The 18,215-nt window shown below is 36.3% G+C and overlaps 1 protein-coding gene across 1 annotated transcript; it reads left to right on the top strand.

The window, feature by feature from the left end:
- Nucleotides 1–17,285: 17,285 nt before the first annotated feature.
- Nucleotides 17,286–18,215, top strand: OR4P4 (olfactory receptor family 4 subfamily P member 4). Its single transcript, XM_055293475.2, has one exon. The coding sequence runs from the start codon at nt 17,286–17,288 to the stop codon at nt 18,213–18,215; it is 930 nt and encodes a 309-aa protein (XP_055149450.1).

Below are 18,215 nucleotides of genomic sequence, written 5' to 3'. Positions count from 1 at the left end.
CCAGCACCATTTGATGCTTAGGGAATCCTTTCCCCATTGCTTATTTTTGTAGACTTTGTCAAATATTGTATGGTTGTAGGTGTGTGGCTTTATTTCTGCCCTTTCTATTCTGTTCCCATGGTCTATGTGTCTGTTTTTGCAACAGTACCTGTTTTGGTTACTGTAGCTTTGTAGTATTGTTTGAAGTCAGCTAATGTGATGCTCTCAGATTTGTACCTTTTGCTTATGATTGCTTTGGCTATTGAGGTTCTCTTTTCATTACATATGAATTTAGAATAGTTTTTGCTAATACTGGGAAGAATATCATTTGTAGTTTGATTGGAATAGCATTGAAACCGTAAATTGCTTTGAGATGTATGGCCATTTTAACAAGATTGATTCTTCCTATCCATGAGTATGGAAAGTTTTTCCATTTGTTTGTATCATCTCTGATTTCTTTGAGCATTGTTTTGTAATTATTTTATAAAGATCTTTTGCCTCCCTGTTTAGCTGTATTTCTCGGTATTTTATTCTTTTTGCAGCTAATGTGATGGGATTCCATGCTTGATGGCTCTCAGCTTGGATGGTATTGGTGTATAGAAATGCTATTTTTTTTAAGATGGAGTCTCACTCTGTTGCTAGGGTAGAGTGCAGTGCCACAATCTTGGCTCACTGCAACCTCCACCTCCTGTGTTCAGTTGATTCTCCTGCTTCAGCCTCCCACGTAGCTGAGACTACAGGCATGCACCACCATGCCTAGCTAATTTTTAGTATTTTTAGTAGAGATGGGGTTTCACCATGTTGGCTGAGATGGTCTCAATCTCTTGACCTCCTGATCTGCCCCTCTTGGCCTCCTAAACTGCTGGGATTACAGGCATGAGCCACTGTGGCTGGCCAGACATGCTATTGATTTTTGTACGTTGGTTTTGTATCCTGAAACTTTGCTAAAGTTATTTATCACATCTAGGAGCGCTTGGACAAAGACTACGGAATTTTGTAGTTATAGAATCATATAGTCTGAAGAGAGATAGTTTGCCTTTCTTTTTTTCTAACTGGATGCCTTTTATTTCTCTTCCCTGATTGCTCTGCTAGGATTTCCAGTACTATGTTGAATAAGTGTGGTGAGAGTGTCATCTTTGTCTTGTTCCACTTCTCAAGGGGATTGCTTTCAGTTTTTGCCCATTCAGAATGATGTTGGCTGTGTGTTTGTCATAGACGACTCATATTATTTTGTGGTATGTTCCTTCAATGTCTAGTTTTTCAAAGGTTTTTCATGAGGGAATGTTGAATTTTATTGAAAGCCTTCTGCATCTATTGAGATAATTATGTGTATGTTTTTTGTTCTGTTTATATGATGAATCACTTTTATTGATTTGTGTATGTTGAACTAACCTTGCATTCCAGGGATAAAGCCAACTTGATCACGGTGAATTAGCTTTTTGAAGAGCTGATGGGTTCAATTTGCTAGTATTTTGTGGAAGATTTCTGCATCTATGTTTATCAAGGATATTGACATGAAGTTTTGCTTTTCTGTTGTGTCTCTGCCACGTTTTGGTATCAGGATGATGCTGACCTCATATAATGAGTGAGGGAGGAATCCATCCTCCTCAATTGTTAGGAATAGTTTCAGTAGAAATTATACCAACTCTTTACACAACTGGTAAAATTCAGATGTGAATCCATCTGGTCCTGGGCTTTTTCTGGTTGGATGGCTTTTTATTACTGATTCAATTTCAGAACTCATTATTGGCCTGTTCAGTGATTCAATTTCTATGTGGTTCAATCTTGGGAGGCTGTATGTTTCCCAGAATTTATCAATTTGTTCTAGGTGTGTTAGTTTGTGTGTATAGAGGTGTTCATAGTAGTAGTCTTTGAGGGTATTTTGTATTTCTGTGGGTTCAGTGGTAATGTCCCCTTTGTCATGTGTGATTGTCCTTATGTGGATCTTCTTTCGTCCTTTATTAGTTTAGCTAGCAAGCAGACTATCAATTTTATTTAGTCTTTCAAATAACCAATTTCTGGTGTTATTTTTCTTTATATGTTTTTATGTATCTCAATTTCATTCAGTTCAGCTCTGATTTGGGTTATTTCTTGTCTTCTGCTAGCATTGGGGTTGGTTTGCTCTTGTTTGTCTAGTTCATCTTGGTATGATGTTAAGTTGTTAATTTAAGATTTCACTATAGTTTTTTGACATGCACATTTAATGCTGTAAACTTTCCTTTTAACATTACTTTAGCTGTGTCCCAGAGATTTTGGTATGTTGTGTATTTTTTCCCATTAGTTTCAAAGAATTTCTTGATTTGTTCCTAAATTTCATTGTTTACCCAGAAATCATTTAGGAGTCAGTTAATTTCCGTGTAGTTGTATTGTTTTGAGTGATCTTCTTAATATTGATTTCTATTGACATTGTGTTGTGGTCTGAAAGTGTGGTTGGTATAATTCCTTTTTTTAAATTTTAATTTGCTGAGAATTGTTTTACAGCTGATTGTGTGGTTTATTTTAGAGTATGTGCCATGGGCACATAGGAAGAATGTATATTCTGTTGTTGGGTGGAGGATTTAGTAGGTATGTGTTAGGCTGATTTGGTCATGTTGAGTTCAGGTCCCAAATCTCTTGGTTAGTTTTCTGCCTTGATGATCTGTCTAATACTGTCAGCGGGGGGCTGAAGTCTCCCATTATTATTATGTGGTTATTTGATCTCTTCATAGGTCTCTAAGAACTTGCTGTATGAATCTGGGTGCTCCTGTATTGGGTGCATATATATATATAAAATAGTTATTTCTTCTTGTTGAATTGAACCCTTTACTATTATAGAATGCCCTTCCTTGCCTTTTTTTTCTTCTTGACACAGAGTTTTGCTCTTTTCATCCAAGCTGGAGTGCAGTGGCACGATCTCGGCTCACTGCAACCTCCCCCTCCTGGGTTCAAGCGATTCTCCTTCCTCAGCCTCCGGAGTAGCTGGGATGACAGGCATGTGCCACCAAGGCCAACCTAATTTTTGTATTTTTAGTAGAGATGGGGTTTCACCATGTTGACTTGGCTGGTCTTGAACTCCTGACCTCAGGTGATCGGCCTACCTTGGCCTCCCAAAGTGCCTTCTTTGCCTTTTTTGATTATTGTTGGTGTAAATTTTCTTTAGTCTGAAATTAGAATAACAACCCTTGCTTTTTTCTTTTTAAAGTTCATTTTGTCTGAAATTAGAATGGTAACCCCTGGCTTTTTTTGTTTTTTTTTGTTTGTTTGTTTGTTTTTTTCTATTTTCTGTTTGCTTGGTAGGGTTTTCTCCATCCCTTTGCTTTAAGCCTATGGGTATCATTGCATGTGAGATAGCAGCATACCATCAGAGACTATTTCTTTATTCATTTTGCCACTCTGGTCCTTTTAATTGAAGCATTTAGCACATTTACAATGAAGTTTAATATTGATACGTGTGGATTTTATCCCATCATCATGATGTTAGCTGGTTATTACACAGACTTGACTATGCATTTGCTTTATAGTGTCGATTGTCTATGTACTTAAGTGTTCTTTGTTGTTTTTTTTTTTTTTTTTTTGGTAGTGGCCAGAAATAGTCTTTCATTTCTTTATTTAGCATTCTTTCAAGGACCTCTTGTGAGGCAGGTCTGGTTGTAGTAATACATTTCCTTATCATTTGCTTGTCTGAGAAGGAATTGATTTCTCCTTTGCTTATGAAGCTTAGTTTGGCTGGATATAACATTCTTGGCTGGAGTTTCTTGCCTTTAAGAATACTAAATACAGGCCTCCATTCTGGCTTGTAAAGTTTCTGCTGAAAGGTCTGCTGTTAGCCTGATGGGGTTCCCTTTTTAGGTGACTTGCTTCTTCTCTCTGTCTTTAACATATTTTTTTTCGTGTCGACCTTGGAGAATCTGATGAGTGTGTACTGGGATGGTCATCTTGTATAGTATCTCACAGGGGTTCTAATATGGTTTAGCTACATCCCCACCCAAATCTCATTTTGAATTGTAGTTCCCATCATCCCCATGTGTTGTGGGAGGGACCTGGTGGGAGGTAATTAAATCATGGGGGAGGGTTATTCCCATACTGTTCTCATAACAGTGAATAAGTCTCATCAGATCTGATGGTTTTATAAATGGGAGTTCCCCTGCACAATCTCCCTTGCCTGCCACCATGTAAGATGTGGCTTTGCTCCTTCCTCACCTTTCGCCATGATTGTGAGGCCTCTCCAGCCATGTGGAACTGTGAGTCCATTAAACCTCTTTTTCTTTATGTATTACCAGTTTGGGGTATGTCTTTATTAGCAGCATGAGAACAAACTAATGCAGTTTTTTTTGCATTTCCTGAATTTAAATGTTGGACTTCCTGGAGAGGTTGGGGAAATTTTCTTGGATGATATCCTCAAATATGTTTTCCAAGTTGCTTGCTTTCTCTCCCTTTCTTTCAGGGACACCAGTGATTTGTAGATTTGGCCTCTTTACATAATTCCACATTTCTCAGAAGTTTTGCTCTCTTTTGTTCTTTTTTCTTTAATTTTGTCTGGCTGAGTTAATTCAGAAAACCAGTCTTTGGGCTCTGAGATTGTTTCCTCAACTTGGTCTATTCTGCTGTTAATACTTGCAATTGTATTATGAAATTCTTGTAGTGTGTTTCTCACCTCTATTAGATCAGTTTTGTTCTTTCTTAAAATGGTCATTTTGTCTTTTACCTCCTGTATTTTTTTTTTTTTTTTTTTTGTATTTCTTAAATTCCTTGGATTGGGTTTCGACTTTCTCCTGAATCTTAATAATCTTCCTTCCTATCTAAATTCTGAATTCTATGCCTGCCATTTCAGTCTGGTTAAGAATCATTTCTGGGGAAGTAATGTGGTCATTTGGAGGTAAGAAGATACTGTGGCTTTTTGAGTTCCAAGAGTTCTTGTGCTAGTTTTTGTTTTGTTTTGTTTTGTTTTTTTCATCTGTGTGGACTGATGTTCCTTAAACCTTTCAAATTGCTGTCATTTGGATGGGATATTTTGCTTTTATCTTCTTTGATGCCTTCGAGGGTTTGATTGTGGTATAAGAAGGGCATAAGTCTGCTGACTGGCTTTGATTCTGGAAGATTTCAGGGAGCAAAGGCTCAGCTCAGCACTCCTTGGCTGTGTGCTCTAACACTGAGGGATGCTACCAGCTGTGTTCTCTGGCCCCTCAAGACTAGGAATCTGCTGCACTGGAGGGACCAAGATGTTTCTGGTCTGCTGGCCCCAACACTCTGATTAGGGGGTGTTGGCCAAAGTGCTTCACTGAGGTAGTGACAGAAGGATCCTTGCTTGCTAGTGTATGTCAGTAGCCATGATGGTGATTGAGTTGCCTATACATCATCAGCAGGGTCAGAACACTGGTAGGTGTGGGGCATTGGCAGGGGCACCAGCATATACACACTCACACTGGTGGTGGTGGCAGTGCAGTGGGGATGGGATGCTAGTAGGTGTAGGAGTGCTGGCATCCATGCACACTGATTGGCTTTTGGGTCTCTATAATATGCGCTCTAATTTAACTTTAACATTTGCCACACCCCCAGGTTTTTATTTATTTATTTACTTATTTTTTACCTTTTTTTAAGTTTAGGGGCATAAGTGTAAATTTGTTACATAGGCAAACTTGTGTTAGCTTCCACTTATAAGTAAGAGCATGCAGTATTTGGTTTTCTGTTCCTACAATAGTTTACTAGGAATAATGACCTCTAGCTCCATCCATGTCCCTGCAAAGGCCATATATTTTTCTTTCTTATGGCTGCATAGTATTCTATGATATATGTATCACATCTTCTTTAGCCAGTGTATTATTGATGGGCATTTAGGTTGACTGTATATCTTTGTTATTGTGAATAGTGCTGCAATGAACATATGTGTGCATGCATATTTATAATAGAACAATTTATATTCCTTTGGGTTTATACTCAGTAATGGGATTGCTGGGTCAAATAATGTTTCTATCTTCAGGTCTTAGAGGAATTGCCACACTGTCTTTCACAATGAGAACCAATTTACACACCCACCAACAGTGTATAAGTGTTCTTTTCTCCCACAATCTTGTCGGCATCTGTTATTTTTTGACTTTTTTTTTTTTCTTTTAGACGGAGTCTCATTCTGTCCTCCAGGCTGGAGTGCAGTGGTGCCATCTCAGCTCACTGCAAGCTCCACCTCCCAGGTTCATGCCATTCTCCTGCCTCAGCCTCCCGAGTAGCTGGGACTACAGGTTCTTACTACCACGTCCGGCTAACTTTTTGTATTTTTTTTTTTTTTTTAGTAGAGACGGGGTTTCACCGTGTTAACCAGGATGGTCTCCATCTCCTGACCTCGTGATCCACCTACCTCAGCCTCCCAAAGTGCTGGGATTACAGGCGTGAGCCACCACGCCTGGCCTTGACTTTTTAATAATTCCACTCTGACCAGTGTTAGGTGGTATCTTATTGTGGTTTTGATTTGCATTTGTCTAATGATCAGTGAAGTTGAGCTTTTATTACATGATTGTTGGCCACATGTATGTCTTGTTTTGAAAAAGTGTTTATTCATGTCCTTTGCCCACTTTTTTATGGGATTTTTTTTATGTTTGTATGTACATTTGTTTATGTTTCTTATAGATGCTGGATATTAGACCTTTGTCAGATACATAGTTTGCAAAAATTTCTCTCTCCCACTCTCTGTAGGTTGTCTATTTACTCTGTTGATAATTTCTTTTGCTTTGCAGAACCTCTTTAATTTAATTAGTTCCCATTTGTCAATTTTTGCTTTTGTTGCAATTGCTTTTAGCATGTTCATCATTGAATGTTTATAGCAGCACAATTGACAATTGCAAAATTGTTGAACCAACCCAAAAGCCCATCAATCATGGAATGCTACACAGCCACAAAAAGGAATGAATTAACAACATTTGCTGTGACCTGGATGAGACTGGAGACTATTATTCTAAGTGATGTAACTCAGAAATGGAAAACCAAACATTGTGTGCTCTCACTGATATGTGGGAACTGAGCTATGAGGACACAAAGGCATATGAATGATACAATGGACTCTTGGGACTTGGGGTAAAGAGTAGGAGGATGGGGAGGGATAAAAGACTACAAATATGGTGAAGTTTATACGTGGGTGATGGCTGCACCAAAATCTCACAAATCACCACTAAAGAACTTACTCATGTAACTAAATACCGCCTTACCCCAATAACTTATGGAAAAAATAAAACAAGAAACAAAACAAATTGATTAAAAACAGCAAGATGGAAGACTTTAACACAATCATATAAATAATTATTTTAAGTGTGATCTAAATATATCAGTTACAAAGCAGAGATATAAATATGTGATTAAAAGTAAGGGTATAGATGGCCGGGCGTAGTGACTCACGCCTATAATCCTCGCACTTTGGGAGGCCAAGGAGGGCAGAACATGAGGTCAGGAGATCCAGACCATCCTGGATAACATGGTGAAAACCCATCTCTACTAAAAATACAAAAAATTAGCCAGGCATGGTGGCACGCGCGTGTAGTCCCAATAAATATAGATAACTAGCTTTTGACAGAAGAGGAAAATGTAATTTGATAGAGAAGAGGCTGAGGCAGGAGAATCACTTGAACCCAGGAGGCAGAGGTTGCAGTGAGCCCAGATTGCACCACTGCCAGCCTGCACTCTAGCCTAGGTGACAGAGCAAGACTCCATCTCAAAAAAAAAAAAAAAAAAAAGGAACTGTATAGAGAAACATATACCACAAAAACACTAACTGAAACAAAGCTAAAGAAATATTAACTTCTAACAAAGTGGCTTTCAGAAAATGAAAACTATAAGCAGTAAAGAACATTACATAATGATAAAGGGATCAATTCTCTGAGAAAGCATGACTACCCTAATACATGTGCTCCTAAAACCAGAGTTTCAAAATACATGAGCCCCACATTGATAGATCTGACAGAGAAATAGACAAATCAAAGATTACAGTTGACGACTTCAATGCCCTTCTCTCAGTAATTGATAGAAAGTAGAAAATAATTCAGTAAAGCTGAAGATTATTTCAACAGCACTACTAAGTAACTTGACCCAACTGACATCTATAAAACATTTCATATCAACAACAGCAGAATACACATTCTTTATGAGTGAACATGGAACATACACCAAAATATACTATATTCTCAGTGATTTAACAAGACTTAACAAGTCATACCATAAACTTTCAACCTCAGTAGACTTAAACTAGAAATTAATAACACAAAAATATCTGAAAGGGTTCTAATATTTAGAAATTAAACAATATCCATAGATAATTCATGGGTCAAAGTGAAAATTTCTAGAAAGAATTTTTGAAAATATTTGAAACTAAATGAAAACTCATCATCCTAAAATTAGCAGCATGCAATAATAGCAGCTCTTTGAGGAACATTTATAGTACTGAAGGTATACATTTTAAAAATGAAAAATCCCCATAATACAAGCTTCTACCTAAGAAAATTAGAGAAGAAGTTCAAGCCTAAACCAAGTAGAATGAAGAAAATAATAATATTAGAATAGAAATAAGTTAAACTGAAAACAGAAAAACAATACAGGAAATAAAATCAAAAGCTAGTTCTTTGAAAAGCACAATGAAACTGATAAAATTCATTTCAGCTTAATAGAGAAAGAGACAGTGTGAGAAAGAGAGAAAGAAAACACACGTTACCAATATCAGAAATAAAGAGGGGACATGACTCTTCACACTCCAGACAGTAACAGGACAATAAGTTTGATATCATGAACAACTCTGTGTGATAAATTCTACAACTTAGGTAAAATAGAAAAATGTGAATGCCATGTACTACGAAAACTCAGTAAAGAAGAAATTTATAACCTTACTAGCGCTATATGTATTTTAGAAATTGAATTAGTGGTTAAAACCTTTTAAAAATGCTGTCCCAGAAGGCTTCACTGCTGAATTCTATCAAACACTTAAGGAAGAAAAATACCAATTCTATACATTCTCTTTAAGTGAAAAATAAATATTTCCCAATTCATTTTGTGAGATATCACCCTAATAACAAAATAGATAAAAATGCTGCAATAAATGAAAACTAAATACCATTATTTTTTATGTATATAGATGTAAAACCTTTAACAAAATGTTAGAAAATCATATCCAGCAATCAAAACAAATATGCTACAACCAAGTTGGGTTTATTCAAGCAATACAAGCCTGGGTAAACAATTGGAAAACAATCAATGTAGTTTACCATGTTGAAAGACAGAATAAGAAAAGCCGTATGGTCATGTCAATAAATGCAGAAACAATTTTTAACAAAATTCAACATATTTTAAAGCTAAAAGTTCTAAGTAAACTAGGAGCAAAAATGAACTTCCTTAGTCAAATAAAGAATGCCCATGAATAACCCATAGCTAACATAATAATTAATGATGAAAAACTAACTTATATTATCTAAGATGTAGAACACGGAAAAAAGAGAATGTCTTTTTTCACTGCTTATTATTTAATACTATGTGGAAAGACCTAGATAGTGCAACAGGCAAAATAATTACAGTTATAAAGGTTAAAAAAGAAGAAAGAAAATGGTCTTTATTTTCAGCCAACATGATTGTGTTAACGTTACAGAGAATCTCCAAAAATCTCTTGGAACTAATAAATGAATTTAGCAAATTCGTAGAATACATAGTCCACATACAAAATCAATTGCATTCTTACATATGAGCAATGAAAAATTGAAATATAAAATGTTTAAAAAGTGTAACACCTATTTGCATATAAATTTAATAAAACATGTGCAAGGTCTGTGTGCAGAAAACTATAAAACACTGATGAAATAAATTAAAGATAATCTAAGCAAACTCAGAGATATGCCATGGTCATTGATTAGAAGATTCAGTATCGTTAAGACATCGATTTCTCCAATGAATTTTAGATTTAATGCAATCACAATAAAAATTCCAGCAAGCTTTTTTTTTTTAATAGATATCAACAAGTTGATTCTGAAATTCACACAAAAAGGCAAAGTAACTGGAAGAGCTAAAATAATTCCAGAAAGCAATGTTGGAGGGCCCAGATGACCAAATTTCCAGACTTATTAAAATTATAGTAATCAAGGCAATGTGTTATTGGTGACAATGTAGATACATAAATCAAAATACAGAACCCAGAAATAGGCCAATAAATATAGACAACTGACTTTTGACAAAAGAGAGAATGTAATTTGATAGAGAAAGGATAGGCTTTTTATCAAATAATATTAGAAAAGCTGATATGTTCATTAGAGAAGTTCACATGCAAAAAATGAGCCTAGATCCATGCCTCACAGCATATGCTATAAATAGATTAAAATGTGTTAAAGACCTAAAAGTACTCTTTAAAGTTGCTTTTTATTTTTATTTTATTTTATTATTATTATACTTCAAGTTTTAGGGAATATGTGCACAATGTGCAGGTTTGTTACATATGTATCCATGTGCCATGTTGGTGTGCTGCACCAATTAACTCATCATTTAGCATTAGTTATATCTCCTAATGCTATCCCTCCCCACTCCCCCCACCCCACAACTGTCCCTGGAGTGTGATGTTCCCCTTCCTGTGTCCATGTGTTCTCATTGTTCAATTCCCACCTATGAGTGAGAACATGCGGTGTTTGGTTTTTTGTCCTTCCGATAGTTTACTGAGAATGATGATTTCCAGTTTCATCCATGTCCCTACAAAGGACATGAACTCATCATTTTTTATGGCTGCATAGTATTCCATGGTGTATAGTTGCCACATTTTCTTAATCCAGTCTATTGTTGTTGGACATTTGGGTTGGTTCCAAGTCTTTGCTATTGTGAATAGTGCCACAATAAACATACGTGTGCATGTGTCTTTATAGCAGCATGATTTATAGTCCTTTGGGTATATACCCAGTAATGGGATGGCTGGGTCAAATGGGATTTCTAGTTCTAGATCCCTGAGGAATCACCACACTGACTTCCACAATGGTTGAACTAGTTTACAGTCCCACCAACAGTGTAAAAGTGTTCCTATTTCTCCACATCTTCTCCAGCACCAGTTGTTTCCTGACATTTTAATGATTGCCATTCTAACTGGCGTGAGATGGTATCTCATTGTGGTTTTGAATTGCATTTCTCTGATGGCCAGTGATGATGAGCATTTTTGCATGTGTCTTTTGGCTGCATAAATGTCTTCTTTTGAGAAGTGTCTGTTCATGTCCTTCACCCACTTTTTGATGGGGTTGTTTGTTTTTTTCTTGTAAATTTGTTTGAGTTCATTGTAGATTCTAGAAATTAGCCCTTTGTCAGATGAGTAGATTGCAAAAATTTTCTCCCATTTTGTAGGTTGTCTGTTCACTCTGATGGTAGTTTCTTTTGCTGTGCAGCAGCTCTTGAGTTTAATTAGATCCCATTTGTCAATTTTGGCTTTTGTTGCCATTGCTTTTGGTGTTTTAGACATGAAGTCCTTGCCCATGCCTACATCCTGAATGGTATTGCCTAGGTTTTCTTGTAGGATTTTTATGGTTTTAGGTCTAACAAGTAAGTCTTTAATCCATCTTGAATTAATTTTTGTATAAGGTGTAAGGAAGGGATCCAGTTTCAGCCTTCTACATATGGCTAGCCAGTTTTCCCAGCACCATTTATTAAATAGGGAATCCTTTCCCCATTGCTTGTTTTTGTCAGGTTTGTCAAAGATCAGATAGTTGTAGATATGCGGCATTATTTCTGAGGGCTCTGTTCTGTTCCATTGATCTATGTCTCTGTTGTGGTACCAGTACCATGCTGTTTTGGTTACTGTAGCCTTGTAGTATAGTTTGAAATCAGGTAGTGTAATGCCTCCAGCTTTGTTCTTTTGGCTTAGGATTGACTTGGCGATGCGGGCTCTTTTTTGGTTCCATATGAACTTTCAAGTATTTTTTTCCAATTCTGTGAAGAAAGTCATTGGTAGCTTGATGGGGATGTCATTGAATCTATAAATTACCTTGGGCAGTATGGCCATTTTCACCATATTGATTCTTCCAACCCATGAGCATGGAATGTTCTTCCATTTGTTTGTATCCTCTTTTATTTCATTGAGCAGTGGTTTGTAGTTCTCCTTGAAGAGGTTCTTCATGTGCCTTGTAAGTTGGATTCCTAGGTATTTTATTCTATTTGAAGCAATTGTGAATGGGAGTTCACTCACGATTTGGCTCTCTGTTTGTCTGTTATTGGTGTATTAGAATGCATGTGATTTTTGTACATTGATTTTGTATCCTGAGACTTTTCTGAAGTTGCTTATCAGCTTATGGAGGTTTTGGGCTCAGACAATGAGGTTTTCTCGATATACAATCATGTCATCTGCAAACAGAGACAATTTGACTTCCTCTTTTCCTAATTGAATACCCTTTATTTCCTTCTCCTGCCTAAAAGAACTTGGGAAGATATACTTAGATGCTTTCTGTTAAGGGGGAAGAGAATCCCTGGAGTAGGAGAGTGTTTTGAGTAAACCAATACAGCTAGAAAAATGGATGGGCACAAACGTCTGCAAGAAAAGACAAGAGGAACATAAGGGACCCCATGGAGAAAATGCTAAGATCTGAAAAGGATATGAAAACACCGACTAAATCAAGGGTGGGGGAAGACACATAAGAAAGAGAAAAAAAATGTTGAAAAAAAAAGTTTAATTGGCTTGTAAGAAATAGGCTGATCATAAGCAGATCTTCCAGAATCCTTTGGTAATAGTACTTTAGGAGCAAAGCAAACTTACAGGTTGAATTAATTTTTTAATACCTTGTTCTATGACCTTAGGTTATTATTATACTTTTATTATTTTAATGTTCTAATAAATAAGACACAGATAAATTAATGCACAGAATAATGAATAATTTTAAAGAGAGCTCCCATATAACTCCCCCTCAAGGCAAGAAATGGCATTTCTGTTATTTCAGTTGAATCCTCTTTCTCTCCCTATTTGTAATCTGTATTCTAGGAGCATCACTTCCTTGCCTTGTAACTATTTTATGCCCTAGGTTCTTCATCTCCGAAATGCAAATGGTAGTGATATCTATCCTGTAGTGCTGTTACAAAGATAAATAAGATAAATGTCAGTTTGTTCATTATGACATAGAGTAAATGTTTACTAAATATTTGCTCTTATTAGTGGTGCTCACATAACAAAGTAGAAGCAAGGACTAGCTTTGAATATAGATGCAAAAAAGGAAAAGCTTATTGAAAATAATATGACCAATGCAAAATTACAGAATGTTCAACTATGTTGTCAACAAACATTAAAATGAATATTTTGTAAACTCAAAAACGTTATACTTTTCCTGACAAGTCACCTTAAATGTAAATAAAGTGTATAAGAACATATACTTCTTCCCTAGAGAACACGATGAAAACACTGCATGGGAATTGATGGAAATAATTTTCTTACCTAGGAACCAGAACTGGAGTTTCCCTCTCAGATTATAGAGAATGGAAAAAGAAGCTCAAATTGCATAAATGGCAGATCTCGGCCATAAAGAACTTTGTAATAAATAGGATTCAAGTTACATGCTCTGGTAAACGTGGGTCTAAGAGGATGCTAACTGGTGAGTTGATTACATGCGGGACATATAAATAATTAACTGTAAGTAAGCAAGTAATGCCTTGGGAAGAAATAAAAATGTAACTTTAGAATATAGCCTTTACCTAAAATTTTGCCTAGCATTTGAGCTTGAACACCTTCAGAAATCACTTGTTTCTATTTGGACTATGATTTGAATAGTTTTTGAAAACAAGGCAAGTACTTCTCTTGCCTTCAAATTTTTTTTTATGGAGTGGCCTCCCATCATTTATTTGATTTGGTGATATGACAGGTAATAGTTACTAACATGGTATGAATTTTGTGTTTGTGCATAAATTGGGGAAAATAGGAAGTGAAATATCAGTAGCACTCAACATGCTGAAGAAGATGTCAAGTCAGATGTTGCAAAGAAACAATTTAAATAGTTAAGGAATGACTAATTTCAATGAAGAGAGGACTGAATCAACTATAAAGGAAAAAGGAATAGATTCCAAATAAATTCAGAGCATAGGTAAGTCAATTATTTTTTTTCTCTTAGCATTGCCCTCATAAACATGTGATATTTGTTGAAAATATATTTTTTACTCCTGTGTTAAGAAATCATATTAAGCAGTAGCTAATTTTTAAACAGGCTGTCCTGCAAATTCTATACACTAAGACATTTTTGGATTAAATGAACACTAAGTTTAAGGAGGACCTGGTTGTCCGCTGGGGCTGAGATGACATATTCTAGAAAAATAAGATAAATGTCAACGGATAATAGCACCTACTTTCTTGCAGAACTGCATGTGAGAAAAGAGACATGCTGTTACAACTCTTGAGAGATAGCCTGAAAAACTTTGACAAAAAAGAAAGTAATTCTGAAAATGATACTATTGTGAGAAGAGTTCTTAGATAGAATTGAGGCTAGTGTCCTCATTTTGCAGAAAGGAAACATATGGGCCAAGAATATAAGGTCATAAATCTAAGTGGCAGTGTTAGGGTATACACTCAAATCACTTTTCCCCCAGCAATTTTTCTTTTCTTTTTTCTTTTGAGACAGAGTCTCGCTCTTTCACCCAGGCTGGAGTGCAGTGGCGCGATCTCGGCTCACTGCAGTCTCCGCCCCCCGAGGTTCATGCCATTCTCCTGCCTCAGCCTCCCGCGTAGCTGGGACTACAGGCGCCCGCCACCTCGCTTGGCTAATTTTTTGTATTTTTAGTGGAGACGGGGTTTCACCGTGTTAGCCAGGATGGTCTCGATCTCCTGACCTCGTGATCCGCCCGCCTCGGCCTCCCAAAGTGCTGGGATTACAGGCATGAGCCACCGCGCCCGGCCCAGCAATTTTTCTTACATGGACAATAGCTGAAAATGCAGTATTGCTATTCATGTTTGGGAGAACAAAATGTATCTTGCTTCCTACAGAAATATGTGAGCTGTACTTTTGTTACTTTCTAGAGCTGGCTTATATAAGGATCCTGAACTGATTCAGTTTGTGTTTTTAATAGATACTTTGGCCTAATTTATAGTTTTATATTTCAACTTAGACATTTTCCATTTAAGTATGAGTGTCTAAAATGGAGCAATGACTGAAATTCAAGAAGTGTCCTACTTTGCCTGAGAAATTCAGACATGTATGCAAACTTCAGAGTTGGGACAGTCAGGATCAATGTTCAGTTTATCCCGTGTGAGTTTTCTCACTTTCACATGGACATATGGTGAGAGGGTTATAAATTCAGACTTTGGAGTCAGAAAACTCAGATTTTAAGCCTTAGTTTGTTATATACCATTTGTGTTACTATGTACAATTTCCTAAAGCTCTAGAATCCTAATGTAATTTTAATGTATTTTCCTTGTGATATATTAATATTAGCACAATGATATCATCCCTTGTACATTATTTTATTCTTTTAAATGTCCTTTCTCATCTATTATTAAGGTTGAGCTTCAGCATCAATCTCTAAGTACACAGAGGAAGATGTATTTCCTTACATTTAAAATGAAGATAAAGCGTTTTAAAACAAGTTAATAAACTTGCAAGATTGCATTTGAAGTTAGTGGCTGAATTAAGGCAAGTAACAGGGATTGCCTCCCAATTATAAAGCATGATTAGATTTTTACTGGTAAATTAAAAAAAAAAAAAACACTCACATTGTAGTAGTTAAACATGGTGGTTCTATGTCTGTAAAAAAGTTGAACCCAGAAGAAAAATTGCCAGGTAGAGAATTTAGTCATCAGCTGTAGCTGACAAAACCAAGACAACAATTATAGGGATTCAAATTACGTTTTTAGTAAACTTATAGTAAATGAAGACAGATTGATGCACTGGCTTTGTCTGAGAACATTCTGTGCCTTATTTTACTTAGAGGCTTAATTTTTATGTAAGAGTCTTACTATGCTTGTTGGGGTTAAGAATTGTATTTCAGATGGGTTTTAAATAACATACATAAATTTGTGAAAATGGAAATGTATAAGAAGCAATTTTAGGAATAATTCAAACTAGTAGTGTATTCAATATTATTATTTTCTTCAAATAAAATGAAATTGACTTTCTTATTTATTGGCAAAGATTAGTGTGATTATGGAGAAGATCACAACCTTTTTCTCAAAAAAGTGCCTTTAATCTAATTCTAGTCCTTGAAATTCCACTATGAAAATGAATGTCTTTTTGAAATTTCAATTTCTATTACAATGCAATTATTCATTGTATTGGTAACAATGTTAACTTGGTAATGTAGAGAGATGAGGAAGAAATTTAAGGGGGGTTTGACTGAGAAGTCAAGAATGAGATTAAGGCTGAAAATGTATATTATAAATGGACAGTCATTCTGAGGACATCTGGTAAGAATTAATTAAAATATTTTGATGTAATATTATTTTTAGAAAGCAATGAAACACATTGGTAATAATTCAGTGTCATCTTTTCAGCAACATCCAAGACTAACAACTTAAGATACGTTTGTTCACCACCTACAACGTTGGTTTTAGTTTATGCAATCAAATCCCATTTGTTGATATCAATATTGCTAATGCTTAGTGCTATGGTTAATTCAATGAATTTTCTACATTATTTTAAAAATAATATTTGTATGACTTGTTTCCTTAATAAATTTTGAATCCCAGAGAGTAAAAGCAATATCCTTTGAAAGGAATTATTTTGTATTACAATATTATATATTACATTAGACTTTGGAAATAAACATTCCCTATGATAGAATTTCAATATTATTGATTGAACAATAGAATTCATACCTACTAGGGCAGGGATTGATCACAATGTGCTAGAGAGCTAAAGGAAATCATCCAGTATATATACATGGAGAGTCTTATTAGAGAGCCATTTTAATTGAATACCAGATATTTATTTACTCTCTGAACCACTTGAATGAGGTAAATTCAATCCAGATAGTTCTTCAAATAAAATATGATCATTGTACTTCTTAACAAAGACTTGTGCTGGGCGCGGTGGCTCACGCTTGTAATCCTAGCACTTTGGGAGGCCGAGGCGGGCGGATCACGAGGTCAGGAGATCAAGACCACGGTGAAACCCTGTCTCTACTAAAAATACAAAAAATTAGCCGGGCCCGGTGTGGGGCGCTTGTAGTCCCAGCTACTCAGGAGGCTGAGGCAGGAGAATGGCGTGAACCCGGGAGGCGGAGCTTGCAGTGAGCCGAGATTGCGCCACTGCACTCCAGCCTGGGCGACAGAGCGAGACTCCGTCTCAAAAAAAAAAAAAAAAAAAAAAACCCAAAGACTTGTAAGCTTATGAATTATGTCATTTCAGGTGACTTATATGTTCTGTCTACACTGGACCATGGAAAAAAGCAATAATATCACTGTGTTTATTCTCTTGGGGTTTTCCCAAAATAAGAACATTGAAGTCCTCTGCTTTGTATTATTTTTGTTTTGCTACATTGCTATTTGGATGGGAAACTTACTCATAATGATTTCTATCACGTGCACCCAGCTCATTCACCAACCCATGTATTTCTTCCTGAATTACCTCTCACTCTCCGACCTTTGCTACACATCCACAGTGACCCCCAAATTAATGGCTGACTTACTGGCAGAAAGAAAGACCATTTCGTATAATAACTGCATGATGCAACTCTTTACCACCCATTTTTTTGGAGGCATAGAGATCTTCATTCTCACAGGGATGGCCTATGACCACTATGTGGCCATCTGCAAGCCCCTGCACTACACCATTATCATGAGCAGGCAAAGGTGTAACACAATCATCACAGTTTGTTGTACTGGGGGATTTATACATTCTGCCGGTCAGTTTCTTCTCATCGTCTTTGTACCATTTTGTGGCCCAAATGAGATAGATCACTACTTCTGTGATGTGTATCCTTTGCTGAAATTGGCCTGTTCTAATATACACATGATAGGTCTCTTAGTCATTGCTAATTCAGGCTTAATTGCTTTGGTGACATTTGTTGTCTTGTTGTTGTCTTACGTTTTTATACTGTATACTATCAGAGCATACTCTGCAGAGAGCCGCAGCAAAGCTCTTGCCACTTGTAGTTCTCATGTAATGGTTGTGATCCTGTTTTTTGCACCTGCATTATTCACTTACATTAGACCGGCCATAACATTCTCAGAAGATAAAGTGTTTGCCCTTTTTTATACCATCATTGCTCCCATGTTCAACCCTCTCATCTACATGCTGAGAAACATGGAGATGAAGAACGCCGTGAGGAAAGTGTGGTGTTGTCAAATATTCCTGAAAAGAAATTAA

The sequence above is a fragment of the Symphalangus syndactylus genome, chromosome 1, assembly GCF_028878055.3.
Source record: "Symphalangus syndactylus isolate Jambi chromosome 1, NHGRI_mSymSyn1-v2.1_pri, whole genome shotgun sequence".
Taxonomy (NCBI): Eukaryota; Metazoa; Chordata; class Mammalia; order Primates; family Hylobatidae; genus Symphalangus; species Symphalangus syndactylus.
The sequence above is the reverse complement of the archived record's forward strand: the minus strand, read 5'-3'. Positions and strand labels throughout refer to the sequence as shown.

What these genes read in the sequence shown, in the direction of transcription:
- OR4P4 (XM_055293475.2), top strand. Translation starts at nt 17,286, where the DNA reads ATGGAAAAAAGCAATAATATCACTGTGTTTATTCTCTTGGGGTTTTCC.